General features: G+C 44.2%; 1 protein-coding gene across 5 annotated transcripts in view; it reads left to right on the top strand.

Moving 5' to 3' along the window:
* Positions 1 to 21,817, top strand: part of LOC146597543 (voltage-dependent T-type calcium channel subunit alpha-1H-like) — a 197,849-nt gene that overhangs the window by 128,212 nt on the left and 47,820 nt on the right. For all 5 annotated transcript variants that reach the window (XM_085301956.1, XM_085301959.1, XM_085301955.1 and 2 more), the window contains 5 exons: positions 11,359 to 11,510; positions 12,060 to 12,245; positions 12,897 to 13,014; positions 14,737 to 14,892; positions 19,667 to 19,757. In XM_085301956.1, coding sequence (XP_085158082.1) covers positions 11,359 to 11,510; positions 12,060 to 12,245; positions 12,897 to 13,014; positions 14,737 to 14,892; positions 19,667 to 19,757 — 703 coding nt within the window. The remainder of the gene's footprint in view (positions 1 to 11,358; positions 11,511 to 12,059; positions 12,246 to 12,896; positions 13,015 to 14,736; positions 14,893 to 19,666; positions 19,758 to 21,817) is intronic.

A 21,817-nucleotide genomic window follows, 5' to 3' on the forward strand; every position in this document is an offset into this window, starting at 1 on the left:
TTCCAGTGCCATTAGCTTGGGTGAAGTAAACAACTTCTATTGAGTTTGCCCACTAATGACAACCCAAAGGCCTTTGATCTCTCTGTTATCAGAGAGCCATCCTATTGCTTGGATGTGGGAAAAGATAATGTAATCATAGCTAAAGGTGCCTCTTGCAGAACAATCAAAGAGCTTGGAAACAGTTCTTTATTTTATCATTCTTCATGCTCCTGCCACCTTTAATGAACMCGGCCAGATCCTGCTGTGATTGGCATCCTGTGACTGCGGAGTCTCTGGGCACAGTTAGAAATAGGCTCTGCAGCTGCCTTATGTCTGCGTCTGCAAAAGTTGAGGGATGATATTGCAGAGCTGTACTGAGGAACTTCCTTGCTGCTGTTCAATTTCTGCTCCTCTGGAGTTACGAAATATCGTGCATCCCCGTTCCGAATTCAGAAACAAAACAGAAATCTGTTGCATCAGATTAAAACTCCAAACTTATGCAGGGTGAATATATTGGTGTATTTGTATGGCTAGTGGTGGGATCATGTATTTGCATGAATATATGCAATTATGAATGGCTACAAGATTTTTGCAAAGAAAGTCAGTCTTGATTTATTTTGCAGAAGCTGGGCAGGGCCTCTTTTCATTTCAGATGGGCTGTAGCATACTTCAGTGTTCTTCCTGTCTATCATTTTATAGCAAGCCTCACAATATTCAGTGCTTTTTCTTTAATTCTTTAACTGGAATCCTATGACTCAGTATGCATCAAAAAGGAAAACATAGTCTCTAGCTCTTCTTTCTAGTTGATGGTTCACAATGCAAGATATATTCAATCGGAATATTAAAGGAAAAAATGCAAAAAATAAATAAGTATTCATGATGCATCATTTTCTTTTTTWWAAAAAAAATGTATACTCTGTGATTAGCCAGCAAAGCAGATTCTGTGGGTCAGACTGATTTTTCACCAGTTGGTATTGACTTCAGTACAGACAGTGGTTGAGACCCCTTTGCAAGGGGCAAGACTGACTCCTTGAGTGACTGTAATTTTTTTATGGATATGGATAAGCAAACTAGATTGGATGAGATTCAACAGAGGCCTTGCAAAGAGATGTCACACCTCACAGATCTACTGGTTCTTTGAAGGAGTCACCCAGCATATGGATAGGAATGATTCAGTCCATATAATTCCCATGGCTTTCCATCAGGCGCTCTTAGAGGAACTAAACTGTTGGGGTGAGATGAAATTCTGCTCGTAGGGAGAAGCCACCTCATATTTAACAGCTGCTCAAGAGAGAAGAGGGAAGGATCAAAAGAGCAGGTCCATTTCTGAACTGGTGGGTGGTTTCCCAGCTCGCTGTGGTCCACATACCACATGGGTTCTCACAGATGAGGCACCAGCCATGGCATTTCTATGAGCAAAGGGCTGATCTGCAGCTTGCCAAGCACTGGGCTCACTCTGAACAGGCAGTTCCTCGCTTGTGCTTGGCATAGGAGGAATGATTCAGCCTTTGCTCCCCTCAGCACAGTCATCTTTACAGTTTTCTCCTTTTTTTTCTGTGAAACTAATCTCAGCGTACAACAGAGGTGACCAGTTCATGGAATACATGCTCAAGCATCTGCCCCCAGAAGAGCTGCTGCAGTGCTCTCGGTGTATTGCTGCAAGCATTCAGCCTTGGTTATTATCTGGAGACGTCATTCCTTCCTCCTGAGACTTCTTATTTAATAACCAAACCTTTTGGCCTTGTTTTGGGGGTTATTCTTATTTTTATTTTAAGGCTTATTTTTTCAGCCATCTGTCAGACTATGTGAGCCTCCATCAAGATATAATCTGCCTGGTTTTCAAGAATAGAAGCTTTAGTTCTGCAACTAGTGATAGTGTTTCAGATTACTTGCCCAGGTCCGTTCTTCCTGAGGGTGGAGAAGACAGCAATTGATCTAATTCAGCTTGGCATTTACGCCAGTTGAAATGAGATTGCATTTTGCTGAATGAAACTGAGAAATGGGAAGGTAATGCTGCAAAGCATAGATATGTCATGCCACGTGGGACATCCTGCCTGGGAAGCTTCCGAGGGAAGCTACAGAGAGGAGCTGATTATCCCAGAAAACAAACTCTCTGATTGCTAGCTCTAGTTGCAAGAGATAGAACTGTGGCAGCCAATGCTTCTTCTACAGAAAAAAACCCAAGTCAAAAATCAGCACCGTTTGAACTTGAAGGGTTCACACAAAAACTCCAGAGGATATACTGAGTTTGGTATGTTGTCACTGCTGGGTATCATTGACTCTAGTGGCATTTTTTTGAACATCAGGATACATTGCACTTATATGCTTCTTGCAGTTGTCCACCAATGCCATCTTTGCAGCTCCACAAAGGAGCAGCACGTTTTGCATTCACCTGGCTGCAGTGTTCGTATCCAGTTGGGTCAGTAATTATTAACAGTGACTTTCATGCCACTGAGCAGAGAGGTAAAAGCAATTCCACAGAGCATTAGGAGATCAAGTAGGTCAACTGAAAGTAAGAAAAATTACCATCAGCTATCTTCAATTAAACTGTTATCGCTCCACATGAAGGATCCCATTTAGAGGAAGGCGTAAAACCTGAGAGTTGAGATGAATGAGAGTAAGTTCTCCGTTTTTAATTCCAAAGCCAGAGTGAGAACATTCATCAGTAGGCACGAGGAGRGGATTTCTCTCTCTCCTCTACTTTCCAGCCTACTTTGAATTAGGGCCTCTTGGGGAATCTTTCAAAAAACTTTTTTTCCTCAGAAAGCACAAACTCATTGAAGCTTTTTGTAGAGACATTAGTGGCAGCTAGACCCTCCTTGCAAGAGGCTCTTGGCTCCAAGAGGATGTAGGGCCTAACTACCAAAAGCAGAGCAGATGGCTCCTCAAAATAGCAGGCATCATAGTGGCAGGGCAGTCCTCTAGGAGCTATGGCATCCTGAAATTGAATTTAAGACAGTAAGAATCTTATGCTGTAGTCAATAAGCTACTTCAAAGTAGTTTACAAGGAAAATATTTCCAAGTGCAGAAATTCAAAGGCCCCTTGCATTATTCTTTGAATTTTTTTTTAAACGTTCGAATTAAGAATGAAGAATGGAGAGGAGGAAAGAAGCCAAGTCTTAAGTTGCTTTGAGCATTTTTTTCTGTAGACGTATCAGAATTATCAAGTTTGGTCTTTGACAAGCAAAAAAGGAGCAAAAAAAATAAAGGTCAAAATGTAGTTTTTACATTTGCTGGCTGTCTTTGGAGGTCACTTATGTTCCCTGACAGCTCTTTGCTTCAGCTGCAAGCTTCCGACTGTTCCAATTCCCTTAGAGAGGGCCTTTTCCAAAGTGCTTAATAGACATTAGAACTAAATAACGGTAAATAAAAACAAACATACAGCTTGCAGAGTTTAAAACAACCTTGTCTCTTCTGCATAAAACTACTGCAGGACTGAGTCTATGCTGGTGAGATTCCACAGTTTCCCTCCCTCTCCTGCCTTTGCGCCGTAGGATGTATCAATGTTTGGTACTGCAGTTTAGCCACACCACACACTTGTGGTGTGACTACTAGTGCRTGAAGCTTGTTTGACGTCCCGTTCGAGCCAGTACTGCTTTTACCAGAGCCTGAAGTTACTCTCAAAGCACGTGAGGCTGAACACCCAAGTTCTCATTCAGGTATGAAATTTGCTGCTGGCCTGTAGTGCCTTGGGCTTCTTTATTCCATGATTTCAGGTGCACGCAGTTGCCTTCAGCTGCACACCAGGCTGGGGAGCACCTGTAGCAGCCTCCTTTCAGCATCATTTCTGCATCCTGCAGTGTAAATCTGCAGGGACAACGTGTCCCATGCCAAAAASTGATGTTTTTCAGGTATCATCCTGGGCCTTTCCAGTATTATTCTTGTTCCAGTCACGTAGAGCCTGTAACGCTTGAGGGAGGCAGGAGAGTCCCCCTTTGCCCAGGTGATAAATACTGCTGTGCTTGAGGGGAAAAGACCAACCCCTGAAAAAGGGCTCGGAAGGCCTCCGAACTCATTCCGAATGGCCGATTACATTGTCCTGGACAGGATAGTAAGCGCGAGCCTCGCTGGCACTCAAAGTGACAGGTTCCTCCTTGTGCTCCATTAACCACTTAATTAACTTGAGGTTGGGCCTGTCCCGGGCCATGGCTGGTTGCTGGGCTGACTTCAGAGGGACCTGTGCTTGTGCCCAGGAGAGGTCAGTTAGCTGGAATGAGGGCTGAAATGCCCATGATGTGACAGTTAATTATAGCTCCTGGCCCGTGAAAAGCTTACAAGAGGAGACAAGGGTTCCTCTTTGGTTTGGTTTGCTGTGGGGAAATAATGAGGGCCAGAAGTTGGTATCTGACGCAAGTTTTCAAGGGAACAAGAGTACCAGAAATACATCTGAGGGTCTCAAATATCTGTAAAGCTTGAACTCATAGGAGAGCAAGGATTTGGGGGTGACTCTGGATGCAGTTGAGCTGTTGTGCACTGGGAGGAGGGAACCACCTGGTGCCAGGAGGGCTGGGACAAAGCTGCCACCTCCAAGGACAGGTATGAAGAGAAAGGGGCTGAGGGACAGGGATCCCTGCACTTACATGCTGGATTAAACCCAGCCTCCAGCAATCCCAGGCAATGTTTTACCCAGCTCCTCATCCTGTATTTGGAAGGCACCCAGGCATCCGGGGCCACAGACTAATGCTCACTGCCTAGTATACTAAGAGTTTGGTTGTAATATTAGTATTATACATGTACATCCACCACATGTTCTAGTTTTCTGCAAAAAGTTAAAGGAATATTTTGTAATGCTGAGCTCTCTTTAGCAATTTCATTGATTTGCTCCCCTCCTGTGGTGCTAGTGCTTCAAACCCATTTAAGCTATTTTCCACAAATTTTGAACAATATTTCTTATTTAAAAAATTCTAATCCCTCCCAAATCATCACTTTAATCTGTCCCAGAAAACTGGCTTTTATCTTGCAATTGCTTTCACAGTGGCACATAAACCCAAAAAACGTAATATGGAGTCCAGTAATCCATCAGTTAAACAGATTAGTTATGTAGCAGGCGGTATGGCACAGCAAGTAAAGCAAGCAGGCTTTAATCCCCCTGCTTGGAGCAAAAAGCAGCTCAAAGATAGTGCCAGGGCCTGCAGTTGGTGTGCTCTGGGAATGCCCGGCAGCTCCTTCTGCGTCGCAAGTCTCCTAGCAGCGACGGACCCCGGAGGGTCGCTGCTCACCGTGTCTGCGTGCTCAGGAAGCACTGGGTGAAACAGTGAACCGTGAGACTCCTCTCAGCTGTGAGAGGAGGAGATGCGTCATGGTTGCTATCAGTTTGCATAATTTTCATGAGGCTCTCTCCTTTTCGCAGCTGGTGACGCTGCGACAGAGGCTGCCGGTGTCCAGGTATCACCTGTCTATGGGTATGGCGTGCAGAGACGGCACTTCGAAAAGCCGTCAGCGTGGCTGCGTGAACATCTCTCTGATCAGTTCTGTGGTCTGGCAGTGCCGGGAGGAAGGTGGAAATCTTTGAGCTCCTGTCCTCACTCTGACCATGGCTCATCGAGTGAATTGAATCTCAAACTCCCCCAAACTCGGTTTCTTTTCAACAGGGTGGAGCAGGGTCTTCCTATCTCGTTACCATAGATCAGACACAGAGCCGGAGCTGACACCGCTGGCTGGCCCTTGGTGAAGGGGGCTCGTATTCAAAAGGAGACTATGCACAAATGCCATATGGGGAGAGTCCTTGCAGCTAAAACTGTTCTTCCTGAGTGTTTTTCCATCTTTGCTTGTTATTGCATCTTTGCTAGGAAGTATCAGGCACTGCTGGGCAATCCCTCCGTTAGACTCTGTGCACAGCTTGCAAGTGCGTTTGCAACCTATGAACATACTTAAAAAGAAAGCTGTGTAATGCTGGGTGGATTATCCAGTGTTGCACTAATTACCACAGTTTGGGTTTGTTAATCCAAACAGTTGCGGGTTTTGGAATTTCCTTCCCTCCTTCACCTTATTGTAATTAGTTTGCAGGCTTTCTCCCCTGCGCCGTGCCCTTTTTTTTTTTTTTCTGTGAAATGAGGATGATGCTAGAGACTGTAGACAGGTGAAATGCATTGCAAGGGAATACCTGGTAACTGGAAAATGACAACTCTCAAAAATGGGGTGAAGAGAGAAAATAAGGATTGTCCAGAAGCAAAGCACAAATTGACAGTTCGTTATGTCTCCTCTTCCTGGTCAGAGTCCCTGCAGACCGAGCTTAAAATATAAAGCAGAAAAGCCAACATAAACAAGTGCTCAAAATCCCATTGACAGCTTTAGGCCTAGGACTAGAGAAAAAACAACACAAGTGCAAAGGATGTTTATGAGACTAAATGTTCTGAATTTGTTTACCACTCCTCTGCATCTCTGCCAGCCTCAGCTTCCCCTGTTCAGGAGGAATCAAATGGCTGCTTTGGGCTCAGGGGAGGTTTCCAAGCCAAGCTCATCTTTTACTCTGGGAACTTCCTTCCCTTCCAGGTCCTTCCCACTCGTTCAGCGGGAGGCACCAGGTGTCTAACAGCCCTTTGCCGCTGTGATGGAGGCATGATTATTTATTCTCGATGTCAGAGCACAAAGGTGCCCTGGCCAAGGCCGGCTGCTGTCCTGCTGAGGACTGAGCATAAGCTGCATAAAAGGGGTTTTTGTGGATGCAGCAGTCGAGAGAGACAAGGTGGAAAATAGACAAGAGCGGAAAGAGAAGCACAAAGAGATAAAATGACTTGCATGAAGGAATCTAGTAATTCAATTGCACAAGGAGAAGCTAAAGTTGTAAAGTCCTACTCCCATTCTTCATCCGCTGCTCGTAGGGGCCATCAATAACGTGGCCATTGTGGGTTTCTTCTTTATTGAATCGCTCTGCGCTTTCTAATTCYAGGAAGGCTCTGGGTTGTGCTAGCTCCGTCTTGCTGAAACCAGAAGTATCAGATTCTCAGAAAGAGAGTAGTCTTCCAAGGTTTTCAGACCCAAACTATTTAGAAAAGGATTTTTTGTCTGTTTATCTGAACTCAGAATGAACCACTGAACATTTGAGGTTTGTCCCTAATAAAAACACGGTTTTGAATCACTGAAATATTCTGCAGTATAAATATGGCCTTCAAAGCGAGCAGAGGTGGTTGTGCTTTCCTGGGACATGTTTTGCCTGGAGTCAAGGCTAATTGTTACTTTGAACTCTTATTCAAGGATGCTGAAATCTTGCAAATTGATCCCATACAGTTTCTGCCCTTTTCTTGAATGGTGGGAAACTTGCTGTTTCTCCTGCAAAAAAAGCAGGAAGATTTATTTCAATCTCAAATCTATAAAATTTGTATCCAGATCTGAACCCTTTTCCAAACGCTGTCTCAGACTGGGTTGGTAGAACAGTTAAACTGCTCTCTGTGGCCGTTTTTGCTGACTGTCTCCTGGGATGGCAATTCCCATTGCAGCCTCCATGCGTGGCACTGTGGACCGAGCGACAGCGTTGCYCACCATCCCTTGCACTGCATCCAGTGTAGACATTCCTGGGTGTTTCCTGGCCTCCTGCAAAGCCACCTGCATGCCGTTTGGCCATGCTCTGTTTGGCCTCTTCTGTCTTGTAAACCTGAACTAATATCAAGGTCAAACATAGCAGCAGATGTGGAGTTATCCAAAGCTGTTGCTCTCTCACCATGCTTTGCAAAGAACTTTTCACTGATGCACACAGTTTGAAGCCCTAAAGGGCAGAAATAGTTTCCTTGTCTGARTTCTTAGGGTTTAAAAAAATGGTTTCCTCCCTCATTTGACAAAAGGGAAAGCAGTACCACTTTGGAAATACTCTGCATCGTTTTGATACCAACCTTTGGTTTGTTGACTTTCCTTTGCTAGAAAGGAAGGTGCATTTCTCAACACAACCTCAAGTGAAAAACCTGAAATTTGCTTTTCWGAGAAGGTCAAAACAAGACATCACAGCAATTTTAAAGCTTTGTTGCAACTTCATTTTCTTCCAGCCAGCAAGTCTGATGAAAATAATCCTTGCCATGAAAAGTTTTGTTTTCAGCAAATCAACATTTTGTTTTTCCCAGAGATAAGGGCTCCTGGAAGAATTCCTGCTCTGGAGTTGGCTTGAATTTGAACAAAACAACAGTGTCTCCTAGTGGCTGAGGCCTCTTCCAGAGGGATGGCCAAATCCATCTTAGCTTTCAAGTGTCTTTTCCTTGACCCTCCTCTTAGATCTTTGCTCATCCTGGAGCGCAAGAAGTAGGAAATGAATTGTGCTCTGAGCAACGAACCATTTCATAAGCCATAAAAATATCTATGGCAGGCTGTTTTCTAGGCTCCAGTTGGTGCTGAAAGAAAGTAATTACATTTGAAGGCAGTATCACTGGATGCTTGCCTCATCTGCTGTTTGGCTTCCACTCTAATAACACAAGAGCTCACATCAGCAGCTTAGCCAGCATGCAGGGCTATCCATCCTTGTCTTTGCCCAGCGGGTCCTGCCTTCTCGTCACTGCGGGATTACAGTCTGAACAGCTCTCGTTACAGCAGTCCTTGTCACCAAATTAGTTCTATCTAACACCAAATATGAGCAATAAAGGATAACGACGATCTTGTCTGAAGCACGATTGGCTTTGCAGTGTCAGCTAGYTGTCCCTCAGCCTTGCTACCTTGCTCAATCTGCTGGATCGGCTTCTCATTATAGCTGTTGGTGATCTCATCAGTGCCATCTCCTTGTCCTCTCTTTTCCTTCTTCCTCATGCCCTTTCTCTTGAGAGGTCACTGCAGCTTTTTCCTTAACTCTGTGATCTCATATATGAAGCAAAACTCCTGACCTCGGAGAGTAAGCAATAAGGACCCCAAATTGTCAAAGGAAATTGGCAAAACAATTCAAGCAGCAATATTGACAGATTAACCAGTTGCAACCCCAAGTGTTCAACAGGCTGCAAAAAATCATGATGTTGGCTTATAAAGTATGGAATTTTGAAGAATAACAACTTACAAATTCTTCTCACTTGCCTGAAGGTGTTTTTAAGCTTGTCAAGCTCAGGCTTTCTAGGCTGGACGCTAACTTTTTGGTGATGATTCCCAAGTTTGTCTTGTCAAATTCACATGACTCCAAGTTTAGAGATTTTAAAAAGATCGCCAGCTCTCCTCCTTTTCATGCTAGGTTGTGACTCTTGGCAGCACAACCTGGCAAAAGCCAGGAGAACGTGTGGACTGCTGTATTGGCTTCAGAGACAACGGATGTGTGCAGGCTACAAGGTGCGCTAGGAAGCAAGGGATGTATTCCCTATGTTTCCCAGCAGACATAGTGCTGCACAACTGTCCTGTCCCTTTGAAGCTGCTCGAGCTGCAGATTCATTGCTGGTGGTTACGTCATTAATTCCCCAGGCTCAGCACACTCGCGAGTCCTGCAGCCATCCCCGGCCTGGAGCAAACACYCTGTCCCGAGGAGGCCTCAGCCTGCTGCTGGGAGGGAGGCAGGAATTTAGCAAGTTGTTTTGCTTCTTGTCAAGAATGCTCTTGCATAACCCCGACCGAGGAGAGAGACTGCGAGTGTGCCAGCCRCATGCTGCTTGACAAACAGCTCAGGTTCACTGAGAGCACCGTACCCCATCCGTCCTGCTGCTTACAGTGCAACAGGGACTRGGGAGCTGGGGGACTATTTCAGGCACAGTCTCCACTGGAGAGCTGGTTGAATGCCATTCTCAAGCAGCCGTCTTCTTCATCTGTGTTTTTCTTGCAAAGAAAAGAACTCTCTGTGATGTTTTGACGTCATCAGAGGAGGGAAGAGCAGGCAAGTGCTGATTCATGTCGAGGAGGAAATTGCCTTACATACAGCGAGGAAGGCATGCAGAGGGCAGCCCAAGAGCCATGCTGGTCCTTGCACCGTGCAGCCACCTGGGCCGCCCCTTRGTAGAGCCTGGAGAACCACAGATGGCACAGTCTTTCCCCTGGTATCCATTAGTAATTAGCGTATATGGGCTATAATCRTGAGGACTCAGGCTCTTAGTGCTCTCTCTCCTGAATAAATGGTTGAGCAGAAGACAGTTTGTTTCATAAAGTAATTTAGCCTCTGAATGATGGCTCATTAGCAGCCCACAGACTGTCACTACCGATAGTACAGGATATTCGGGCTCTTCCAGGATCTGAGTTAACTCTTTCCGCTTCTCCCCCGATTGCCAAGCATTCATTTTGCAGAGTGCAGAGTTAGACGTGCCTGTGCCATGGTCTTCTCTCTGCGGAGCCTCAGATAATACAACAACATCCCTGAGAAGCTGCCAACTATTAACCTGTCTAATGACAGGTGGAGAACAAAGGAGGCTATTATCAGTCAGGAGATGAGTCAGATATGAAAATAACACCTTTTTCTAGACAATATTATTACACTGAGGAAATGAAAAGACTCATCTTCCTTTGCAAAGGAATGGGTCTTGAGCAGTAGAAAAACACATTACAGAGCCTGGTGCTCTTTGAGGAAATAGCTCCAGTAGGTGAACAAACCCAGTGTCACCTTTTGTATTTGTCACTATTGCACCATGTTCTGGCCATGAACCATCCGGCCAGGATGCTGGACAGATGCTCCTGCACTTCCCAGGAAAGGAACACGTAAGGCTATACCTGAAAAGGCAGATTATAGCCCAACTCTTAGGTAATTTTTTTGGTACTGGTGGTGGAGGAGGGGAATGGAAAGATCAGTTTTTGTATTTCAGCTGCATGCAAACCTGCACACTTTGTGGAAACCACTGATCACAGAGGGAATCTTGACCCTGAGGATGAGCCCGAGGCCATATCGTTGATGTTTTAACAAGATCTTGGGCTTTTGGGGAGGATTTCCAAAGGCCCTCAGGGGATTAAACCATTGATCCCACCAGCTTTCGTTGGTATTAGCTTTCCCAGTTCTCTTAGGATATGTCTGCAGGAAAAGGGCTTGTTTGTATGTGAATACAGCTACTCTGTGTTGACAGAGTGCTCCTACTTTGCATGTAGCAGTACCCAGAAAGCTCTGCTTGGCTTAGTGTGGTATAAACTGTGTTCCTGATCAGTACAAGTCTTAATATGAGCCTTACAAGCCATACTGCCCATTCACTTGGGAACCGTGTCTTACAAAAGTACATTAGTGCTCTCCTTCATATGGATTTTAGTGTGTTGGGCCAGTTGGACACCACTGTTCTGCAGCTGCTCCAGAAATGGGCTGGGATTCCATGTTTCTAGCAAAACRCACATGGACTGTCTGCAAGACTCTTGCTTGTCTGCTGTTTCCTTTAGGCTTGTATCTCTTCTTCGGGAGGAACACAGGAAGATGCAACATTTGTGCATCATTGGCACAAATCTCAGAGGGAGAGGATTATACCACTACTTCGCCATTTCTTCTGTGTATCTGTTTGACTATTTTGCTTTTTTGTCTTGTAGCCAGATGAATTGACCAATGCCCTGGAGATCAGTAACATCGTCTTCACCAGCATGTTTGCCCTGGAGATGCTCCTGAAACTCCTTGCCTTTGGCCTCTTTGGCTACATCAAGAACCCATACAACATCTTTGATGGGATTATTGTTGTCATCAGGTCCCTGCCAGCTCTTTCTCCATTGTGACTTTTCTGCTGAGGGCTTAGACCATTTGGGGAGTGGGACAAGGGACTAAGAATGGTATGGCATATGTTAATGTAGGGCTCACTGGATATGATGGGCTATAATACTGGCCTGTTAGATTCCTATCTTTAGAAGGGCCATCCAAAGTAAATGGACCTGACAGATGGAGGAAAGGTCTATTTATGCTGCACATCTGGCACTGTAGTGAATTTTCCACTGAAGTGCAGAATGGCTGATCCTGGGAAAGGAGTACTGTGAGTGTCTGTATCCTAGCAGCCTGCCCTCCCACCCCTAAAGTCACACACAACCCGGAGCAGAATGGGGCAAGCAGAAGGATAAAAGAGGGCACTGTTCTGGTGTCCTCTTCAAAGGGAACACTGTATCCCAGGCTAAAATGGGGGTGGAACAGCAGCTGTGCAGAAGCTTGCACAGCTTGTGAAGCTTGTAAGAAACCAGTCTGCTCAGGGTTTTCACAGTACAGTGCTGCTGTTGTATAGTCTCTTTCCCTTCTGGTATTCCTGCAGCGTCTGGGAGATCATCGGCCAGTCGGATGGAGGCCTCTCTGTGCTGCGAACTTTTCGACTGCTCAGGGTGCTGAAACTGGTGCGTTTCATGCCTGCCCTCCGTCGCCAGCTAGTGGTCCTGATGAAGACGATGGACAATGTGGCCACTTTCTGCATGTTGCTCATGCTCTTCATCTTTATCTTCAGGTACCAGAGACTGTAGCTCTTCTCCTTCAATTAGTCATTCAGCTCACTTAAGTAACATGTAGATTAGAATAACAATGGAGCACATTTGCAAGGCTGCCTACATGACAGAAGTGCTCACAATAGACTGACAGGCAGACTCAACAGACGATTTACCTCTTTGCMGTCTCAGTTTTTCATGCAATACTGTAATTCTACAGATGAATGCAGAACGCAAACAGGCAACAACAGTCAAACAACTGCTGTCGTTTTCCTGGGAGGTTCGTTCAGCTCTGTCTCAGGAAGCTGTCAGTAACTGGATTCTACCAGCTTCATATTTGAAAGGGAAGTCATACAGACTCCAGCTTTTGTCTGTTTGACCCTATGGTGCTCCTCAAGATCCTGTTCCTGGAAACCAGATTGATCAGGCAGCTGACAACRTGATTTATCATTTTCTAGACAAATGAGATCCCTGATTTGACTTTGATTTAGATAATTATAATGAAGCATCACACAGAATTACCAAACAGCAAAAGCCCATCTTTCCGGGAGATACCACAGACATACAAAGCACACCAAAAAGAATGTGCCCCAGAGCACATTAAGCACTGTAATGATCCTTACAATCATTTTTCACACCATATTTCTTCTGTCTCCCTTTCTTTCCCACTCTAGCATTCTTGGCATGCATCTTTTTGGATGCAAGTTCAGCCTGAAAACTGATACGGGAGACACAGTTCCAGATAGAAAGAATTTTGATTCTCTGCTTTGGGCCATTGTGACAGTCTTTCAGGTAAGCTCTGGGTCCTCCCAGGAGTTTTAATGTAAACCAGGTAGACAAATCATTTTGCTTTTCAAAAAAAAATATTAAGTATTCAACTTGGATTGAAATAACGCTTCAGAGTTTTTAGGACATAGTGATTGTCTTTGTGATTTTCAAGTTGAGTTTGCTGGTCTCTACAAGCCCTAGTGGAGAAGCAATCGACCCAAAAGCATCACAGTGCCCATCTGTTGTTAGCAAAAATAAAGTATGAGAAGGCCTGGAAATCCAACTTTATTTTCCTTAAATCAAGGCCTACAGTACATTACGTATCTACTGTCCATTCTGCTCTCTCTCCTGAGTTAGAAGCCAGCATCCTCCACTGCCCTTAAAATGCACTTTCCAAACAATCTCATTTAACCAGGGGTGACAAATACTGTCACAAATAAGAGCCTGAGTGACTGGCTTTGCATACAGGGAAATTCTTTGTGTAAAAACTGTTTTTCCTTTGCAGATAAGATCTGTTATATCCTTGCAATTACTGGTATGTTCCACAATCAATTAATAAACTGTATTTCCAGGACATTCTCAATATAAAGATTAGTCTTTTCTATTTAGCAGTTCATTCCTTACAGCCCAAGTTCAGCGAGTGGAGCACAGTGTGGACAATGTTAAGCTAGATTTCTAAATGTAGAGCAGATGTTCATTATGGTAGCATCCAAGGCGCAAACCAGTCCAGGATCTTTGCTATGAAGATTATGACATCTTGCAAAGTTTTCCTTCATACAAAGAGAGATTTAACTTTCTGCAAGGAGAAATCAGCATAAGTCTCATAGGTTCATATTTTTTTCTTTATCTGGTGTAAAATTAATACAGAAGTCTACATTTAACCGTCCTTTGGSCAAATAGAGTTGGCACTGTGCACAAGGGCTTGGACCTACATCCTGTGAAGGTTATTGAGTAACATGACTCAATGCAACTGACTGCATTCCTGTCCCTAAAGTCACCTTGTTTTCAGGTGCAGAGCGGGGATAAGGAGGCTGGTGGAGTTTAGAGGCCATATTCATTATAAGCTTGAATTAATCTGGAGCACAAAGACGTCACCTGTTTTTCATATGCCTTGGGTTTGCTTGAGCTCCAGGAAAGCTAGTAGAGTGAGAATCCGTGATGRAGGCCCCTTGGAACAAGGCTTTGCAAAGATGTGCGTGTTTTTGCCCAGCTTGTCRGTGCTTTTACCCAATAGATACAATTTTTCTTCCCTAAGTTTCTTGAGCCACTCTGTGTCATTTACTATGTCAAATACCATGTCCCCTACCCTTTCCCTCAGCTCCAGGTAACTTAAAAAGGGCAGAAGAAAAGGGCAGCTTCAAAAGGAGACAACAGCTGTGGCCCCAGGCCTAGGCCTTTTATCTAACAATGTTATTAAAAGAGGCAATACGCTCAGCAAATGATGGGATTTGTACCAGCACAGCCTTCATGTTACCACTGCTGGTATCTGAAAAAGTCATCTCCCTGGGTAGCAGTGTGCTAGATGCTCCTGTAGAGAGTGGAGATTTGGCTGGGAGAGAGCTCTCGCATGCAGAGATCTAAATAAAGGAACATTTTGCTGTCTCATCTCATGAGACCTGCTAATGATTACGCTCACAAAAGGTCAAGAGGAGAGGCAGAAATGGCTGAGTCAGTGAGTGTTTGTGTGCGGCTCCTGGCCATGAGAGGAGTGGAATAATCAGAGTCTTTCCCTCCACCTCTCTGCAGATCCTCACTCAAGAGGACTGGAATGTGGTCCTCTACAATGGGATGGCTTCTACRTCCTCCTGGGCAGCACTCTATTTTGTGGCCCTGATGACCTTTGGCAATTATGTGCTTTTCAACCTTCTTGTTGCCATTCTCGTAGAAGGCTTCCAAGCAGAGGTAAGTGGTCTGAGGAGAGGGATGGAGAAAACAGAACCACACATAAGCAACAGTAGGTACCAGTCCTTATAAGTGCAAACTTCAGGTCATGCAGGCAGCCCTGAATTTAACCTTAAGGGGTACAGATGAGCTGGGCAGGGCAGAGCATGCAGAGCTCCCGTAAGTCTGTCTTTGCAAATAAGGTTCACCGGACTTGGCGTGGGACTTGGGAGATCAACACTTTGGTTGATCTGCTACATAGTCTCATGTGATCCATGAGAAAACCGCTTAGGACAGATTTGCCTAAATCCCACCTATGTCCTGTATTTTGGGTTCCTTTGAGATGCCTGGCTGGCAGGAGTCATGGGGATCAGGCAGGATGTGGACTGGCTGGATCCAGGCTTTTCCTTTTGACTGTCCCTTGCGTGTAATTTAGGGCTAGTAGAACAGCTATTAGAAAAGCTGTGATTCAAGGTTACAAACATTAAATACTGAGATACCTCGGATGATGTGAGACAAATAAATGCTAATCCTTACCCACACTGAAAATAATGTCTATATCAAGTTAATGAGCAGGGAATTTGATAAAGTGCAGGCATCTCATCTCACATGGAGAGGATTAGAGAAATTATGTTATTTTTCAGGCAACAGTGATATACATTGTCCTGATCTGAACTGAGTAGGAACCTCAGCAGCTGTGCAGGGAATCCTGTGCCATGCGATCAGGAGCAGCACATCRTGCTGCTGCAAATGGTGCAGTACTAGTGTGAGCAGGGGGCTCTTGCAGCCCCTTAAGCTTCCTTCTCCCTCAGCAAGTCCACCCAGTCTGCTTTCAGAGCCCTGAGAGATTGAAAGCAATCATCCTCTGCCCTATCCTGCTGTTCCCCATCRTCCTTTCAGATCAGAGCAAATCCATTTGGGGGAGAATTTAAATGAGAATAATGATCCTGTTTCGTCTGTAAATATAATGATGTGTATGCACATATATATTTTCAGAAAAAGAGAACCTTTTCAAAGTATTAGTGCAAATGAGAATGATTCTGAGACTTAAATAATATCATCCAGTCACAGTTCAAGCTAAGAATRGTGGTATTGAAAGACTTGAGTCATACTTTAGGATTTTTTAATTATTACTTTTTTACTTCTGCAACCTGGAAGAAAGGAAAGTCAACTTAGCACTGAGTGGCTTTAGAGACCCAGAGACTCAGAAAGAAAATGAGAAAATGGCTTCAGTTTTCACTGCCTTAGCTCCCAAGGGGAAGAAGAGAAATAAACTCTTTATTCTTTTTTTTAGCTTTTCATTTTTTACCCAGAAATGGCATCATGCTTGTATTTGTTGTGTTTATATCACACTTAGACACACTGTCACTGACCGTGGAATAAAACTGAAATATTCATGGACCAACAATTCCCTTCTCTCAAGCCAGCATAGTCATATTTATGTCCTTCAAGGATGTCTGCATAGATTCATTATTAAAACATCCCTCCCAGCTTCCTCCTAGTACTAGCAGAGGAAAATTAATTGAAACAACAGGAGCCAAGCCCCAATTTGGAAAAAAACAACCCTGATCTACATTACTTTAGGGCTGTTTTATGGATGCTGAAGGCAGTGGGTGTCACCTGCGCACACAGAGAGGACCCAAGTTGTCTGGCTTCACCACTTTCAAGAAACAGCTCTTCGCTGCATTAGTGAGCATCATGATGGCTTATACAGTGTGGGCCATGCCCTGAAGATCGAGCACAGCTTACTAAGAATAGCTAGAAGGTCCTTTCCCAAGAGCAAGCTTGTGCACCATGTATCAGTGCCTGGAGCTGATGCTAGCATTATTTATGCCTGAACTCATGAAGTTGTTTTCTCTGTCACAGATCTGAGCATCCTCTGACTCTGCTGTAGATCTGTAACACCTTTGCCATGTTCCTGTGTTACTGCAACCTGTTACAGACAGAGCTGGACTTTTTAGCAACTAACTTTGAAAGAGCAAAACAAAGGAATTATCCATATTCCTCAAGGCTCTGCATTAACTGCTTTATTCCAACCCAGAAGGCATTTTCCTCTAGGAGAGCTGCTAGTTGTATTTGAAGTGCCTGTGCTGGACCTCAGTCCTGCTGGAAAATGACACAGGCTGTAGCAGATTTTCCTGAATTGAATGGAGAAGCAGCCAATACAGTTGGCCATATGGCAGCCCAGAGAGGGGACTATTCAGTGACCAGACATATGTCAGATATCCTCAGACTCAACCAACCAGCAAAGCTGGGTGGAAAAAGAGGGCATGCCAGGGAAACRCAAACGGATGATAACCAGCACGTGTGACCTGAATGACTGGGAACTGGGAATCAGTATCCTGCTTCTCTTGATACTGGTACAGACCACTACTGATGCTCATACCAAGTAGAAAGCATTTGGGAATCCTGAGGACTCTCATTTATCTCTGGCCTTGTGGCTGGCTGTCCCTCTCTGGTGCATGGATGCTTCTTTTTCAGCTTGAGCAATCTTGCGTTTTGACACAGAGAGCCCTTGCACAGTCTCCTGCTGCTGTTACACATGCAGCCACCATGCCCCATTTGCTCTGAGAAAGAAGTTTACTCCACTTGGCCACCTGGCAGGTTGCAGATACCTTTGTTCAGGTACAGACCCCCATTCCTTACCTTCCCTCTTGGAGCTGGATCACGTGCTAATGTGATGCCAGAATTCGGCAACCTTGTGCAATATCCTCTGAGTGCCTGATTACAGACCCAGCCGAATRGATGTCGTCGTCTTGCTCCAGCTCAAATGGCTCCTTTCAGAGCTGTTACAAACTGTGATTTAAACATGGAGCAGTTTTCAAAGCTTATATTACTCACTCAGTGCCGCCTCAGAAAAGGCCAGCAACCACAGGCATGACATTTGCAGGGCACATTTTGCTCCATTTCAATTTGTTATATCTCAACGTTAAGCCTACAGGCTTGTCAGATGTCTCATACTGAGGTATCAGGCATGCTGCAGAAAACCATTTTCAGGGCTGTATTTCAGCTACAAGGACTTGAATCAAGTCTTGCACTTATAAATGGATAGCTTAGCTCTAGTTGTAAACCAAAGACTGTTAAAATCTCCTTGGACAACTCACAAAAGGAAGTATTGGTAGAGCTGGGATTTCTTTTCTTTTGTCATCCCTGGTTCTGCCAGTAGACATGTGGAATATGTTAGAAATTCATGTTTTGATCTCCTTAGTTTTGTCCTCATTCAGGCTGACTTTGTAAGCAGTTGTGGAAGATGCCAATGTGCAGTTCTCCTCCCTTCATTCAAATCTGTCTTTCACTCAGATGGAGTGTGACTCCAGGTGAAATTGTGCAGCTGAGAAGGTGCACACTAGAGCCCTGAACCATCAGCAGTATTTCAGCAAGGACACTGTAAGAAGTTGTGCTGTGAATCACAGAAAGATCTCGGCTTGATCTCAGTTTTGATTTGTCCATGGAGCAAGTTTGACAGGGAGGGGTATCCCTAGAGGAGAATAGTTATAACTGGCCACAAAGAACATGTTCAGTACAGACTATTACTCGTTTGCACTTAGGACAAGAAGCAGCCAGACTTACAGGATCATAATGCCATATTTGTACTTAACATTGTTCCCATGTCATTTTGAAATCTACCCCAGAGTTGCTCGGGAAAAGCAGACAAACCTTTCAAAATTATGCAGATCTCTCAGCTATTTTGCACTATTACTCCTGCTCCAAAACAGAGAAGATGAATAGGGAGACTTAAGCCTTTCAGTCATCCTGTCTCTTTCGCTGCACCCGTTAGCGATACATCACAGATGAAATTAAGTTCACTGCTGCTTTAGCACCATGTCTCTAGAAACCATGGTGATTTGTTCAGGCATCAATTGAAGAACTGCACTCTTTTTCCAGGATCAGCTGCTTTAATCCAACCATTTGGTACCAGTTTACACAGCTTTTCTGCAGTCTTGATGGAACAAGCCAGAGTCATGCCAAGAGCCTGCTGGACTCCTTCCCTCCCACTGACTCCACAGCAGAGGAGAACCTGACAATAGCTCTTCTGCCCCAGGCTTGTGTATAATTTAGGCTGGTCATTTTCGTAGCAGAGGTGGATACATATGAAAGGGAAAAAGTAGCCATAGGAAGCACTTAAACAGACATCCAGGAGGAAAGCCTGTCCGAGGGCTCTTGGCTGTTCTGTCCTGAGATGATGGTGCATTACCAAGCAAACTGGCCTGCTTCTCTTCTGCCTCAGCTTCAGTGTTGCCGAGAGATTTCCCAGTGTAGTCTTGATTACCAGCCAGTATGAAGGAAGCAAATCAGGGCTGAGTTTTCAGATTTAGGTTGAATTTACAGCACTGTCAAATAAAAAAGAAAAACCCTGCTACATCCTTTGACATTAAAACCTAAGTGCTTTCAGCTGGGATCGTGGAGAGAACAAATATGGAACCCTAGAATGCCAATTTTTCTTAGTCATTTTTCTGATTACAGCTGTGCTTTCATGTTCTCCCCTGGGACGCACTGTTCAGTGAGACGGGGCACAGTGTAGGAAGTGCAACAACATTGCAGGAACAGTATTCACAATCACATCATCCTTTCTGTCCAAGTAAGAAAGTGAATCAAAACAGGGAAGAGGGACTTACTCAGGATCCTTCCCTAGGGCAGTGTCAAGGGAATTTGGCATTCTGCCCTTCTGGTTCTTGGGGCTGTACTCCAACCAAGAGGAGCTGAGGTATCTCTGAGCTGCTAACTAATCCAAAGAGCCTTCGTGCTAAACTTTAATTGCAGTAAGATCTGTTAATTACTCTTTTCCTCTCTACAGGGTGATGCCAATAGATCAGACACAGATGAGGACAAGACATCTGTCAATTTTGACGATGATTTTGAGAAGCTGAAAGACCTCCGAGCAACAGGTAGATTTCACTTCTATTTTTCTCCTATGAATTAGTGCTCTGCTACAACCCTACCTCTGCAGTCATCTTTTCCTCAAAATTTATGGAGGAAAGCTAATTTATTTGGAAATTAATCTGATAACTGTGTTAACAGAGCACCTGTGCAAAATGTGTTGAGATGGCTTAAAAAAACCTCGGGAGTTGATATTTCCTTTGAATGGATATTTTCCTAATTTTAAACTGTGCAATAATATTTAGTTATGTCTCATCTTTTCTTCTGTATCATTATCACAGAATAGTTCACTGACAGTAATATTCACAAACTACTTCTCAGCAGCTTTTAAAAATCCATCATGTTCTCATCTGTTCTCTTTGGTTTCTCACACAAATGCATCTAAGGGAGGTTTGATTGGTGGAAATGTTGCTGTTTATTTGTGTTACAGGAGGTCGTTGCAACTGACTTGAAATATTGCCACATTGTACTAGTGCAGTATAAACATGGAATTGTAGGAGATGGTCTCCACTCTGCAGAGCTTGCAAATAGGATGGGAAGGGATCAGATATTTGAGCACAGTGAATATCATGATGATAAATAGGGGCTACCTTAGTTCCTCTGCATTTTTATTCTCAGCTTGGTCTTTTGTTAGGATTCCTTTAAATGCCTCTAAATCAGGATTCATTTAAGCTAAGGAAATGATATTGATTGTGGTGAGCAGATGGAATTCAGCTGAGGAAGGAGCATAAGTAATTTGTCAGGGAAGCTAAGGAGACAAAGCCGGATCAGAAGAAGATGATGGAGCTGTCCAGCCTGCTGATGAAGCAACAGGTTCCAAATATCAAGCAAACAGATGACTCTCCATTGCAAACAGCTGGCAAGAAAGCCACAGCTTATATATCCTTTACATCAACTATTTGCTGGGCAGCTTCAAGTAGTAAGCGATTTCTAAGTGGAGGAAACATTGTCACCTCTTCTCAGATAATACAGGGATAGGAGACAGGGCTGAACTCTTCACCAGTCAAAGTCCATGAATTATGTGTCTCCATAAGCCTCCTAGGTGCCAACCAGTAACTAAACAACACTAACAGTTCTAAAGCTATTGGTCTGTAAACAGATGCACTGGCAAGAGAAACTTGTGTATTGCAGATTAACAAATTTTGAATTCGATCTTCCACCCCTCAAAGGGAGTGGCAAAGTTCCCATGGACTTCTGTGGTGCAGATCAGCCTTTGAGCCCAAGCCAGCAAGCAAACAGATGATACAAAGAAGAATACCGCATTACAAAAGCAGCCAGTGGAGGAAAAATAGCAGGGATAATGCACTCGCTTGAATTTCTCATTGCAGTAACCAGACAAGGTGGAGGTGGGATCATTTCCTGTGCCACCTGAGTAAGTACAGGCTTGTACTTCTCTCCTGCTGATGGCAGATGGTCCCATTCTTCCCCCTCCCTAACACCCTTGTTCTGCAGTCATTAAACCAGAATCCACTAAGCTCAACAAAACAGAAGTTTTTTCAACTTAACTTTTGTATTTGTCATGGCTTTTGGTTTTGAGTGTTATGGCACTCAGTAGTGCTGGAGGTGGTATGTTCTATAGTCTCTGATTAGTCTGCTATGCGAATATGGTTGCTGCAGTATGTAGCAAGGACAAAACATCTTTCTGTATGGGTATAACACTGTGTTGCTGCGACATCTCTCTACAGAGGGCTTTTTACTTGCTGCACAGCTAAAATAGATGCTTTCTGCAATTACCACAGAGCTATGTCATTAGATTTCTGTGTTACAGGAGGTTTACTCTTCCAGGTGTGTGAATATTTAGAAGCCGTTTCCATTTCCTTTCCCCCAAACAGAAGATTAAAGACAATGACTAATGTTTGCTTAGTTCCCTCCTGATGAGGGAATTCAAAGCAGATCAGAACTGCATAAAAATCTCTAAGGAAAAGCCTGTGACAAGGAGAAGAGATTAATTTACCAGATTGGATTTAGGCAGTCCTCAGTGTCCTTTCCCTGGTCTCTCCCAATAGCAAAAAATTGTGACTCCACTTTCCAAATCCCAAGAAACACTGGGTAAAGGAAACTGTATTTG

This window comes from Rhea americana, unplaced genomic scaffold (genome assembly GCF_003343005.1).
Source record: "Rhea americana isolate MKP2758 unplaced genomic scaffold, rheAme1 scaffold_181, whole genome shotgun sequence".
NCBI classification, from domain to species: domain Eukaryota; kingdom Metazoa; phylum Chordata; class Aves; order Rheiformes; family Rheidae; genus Rhea; species Rhea americana.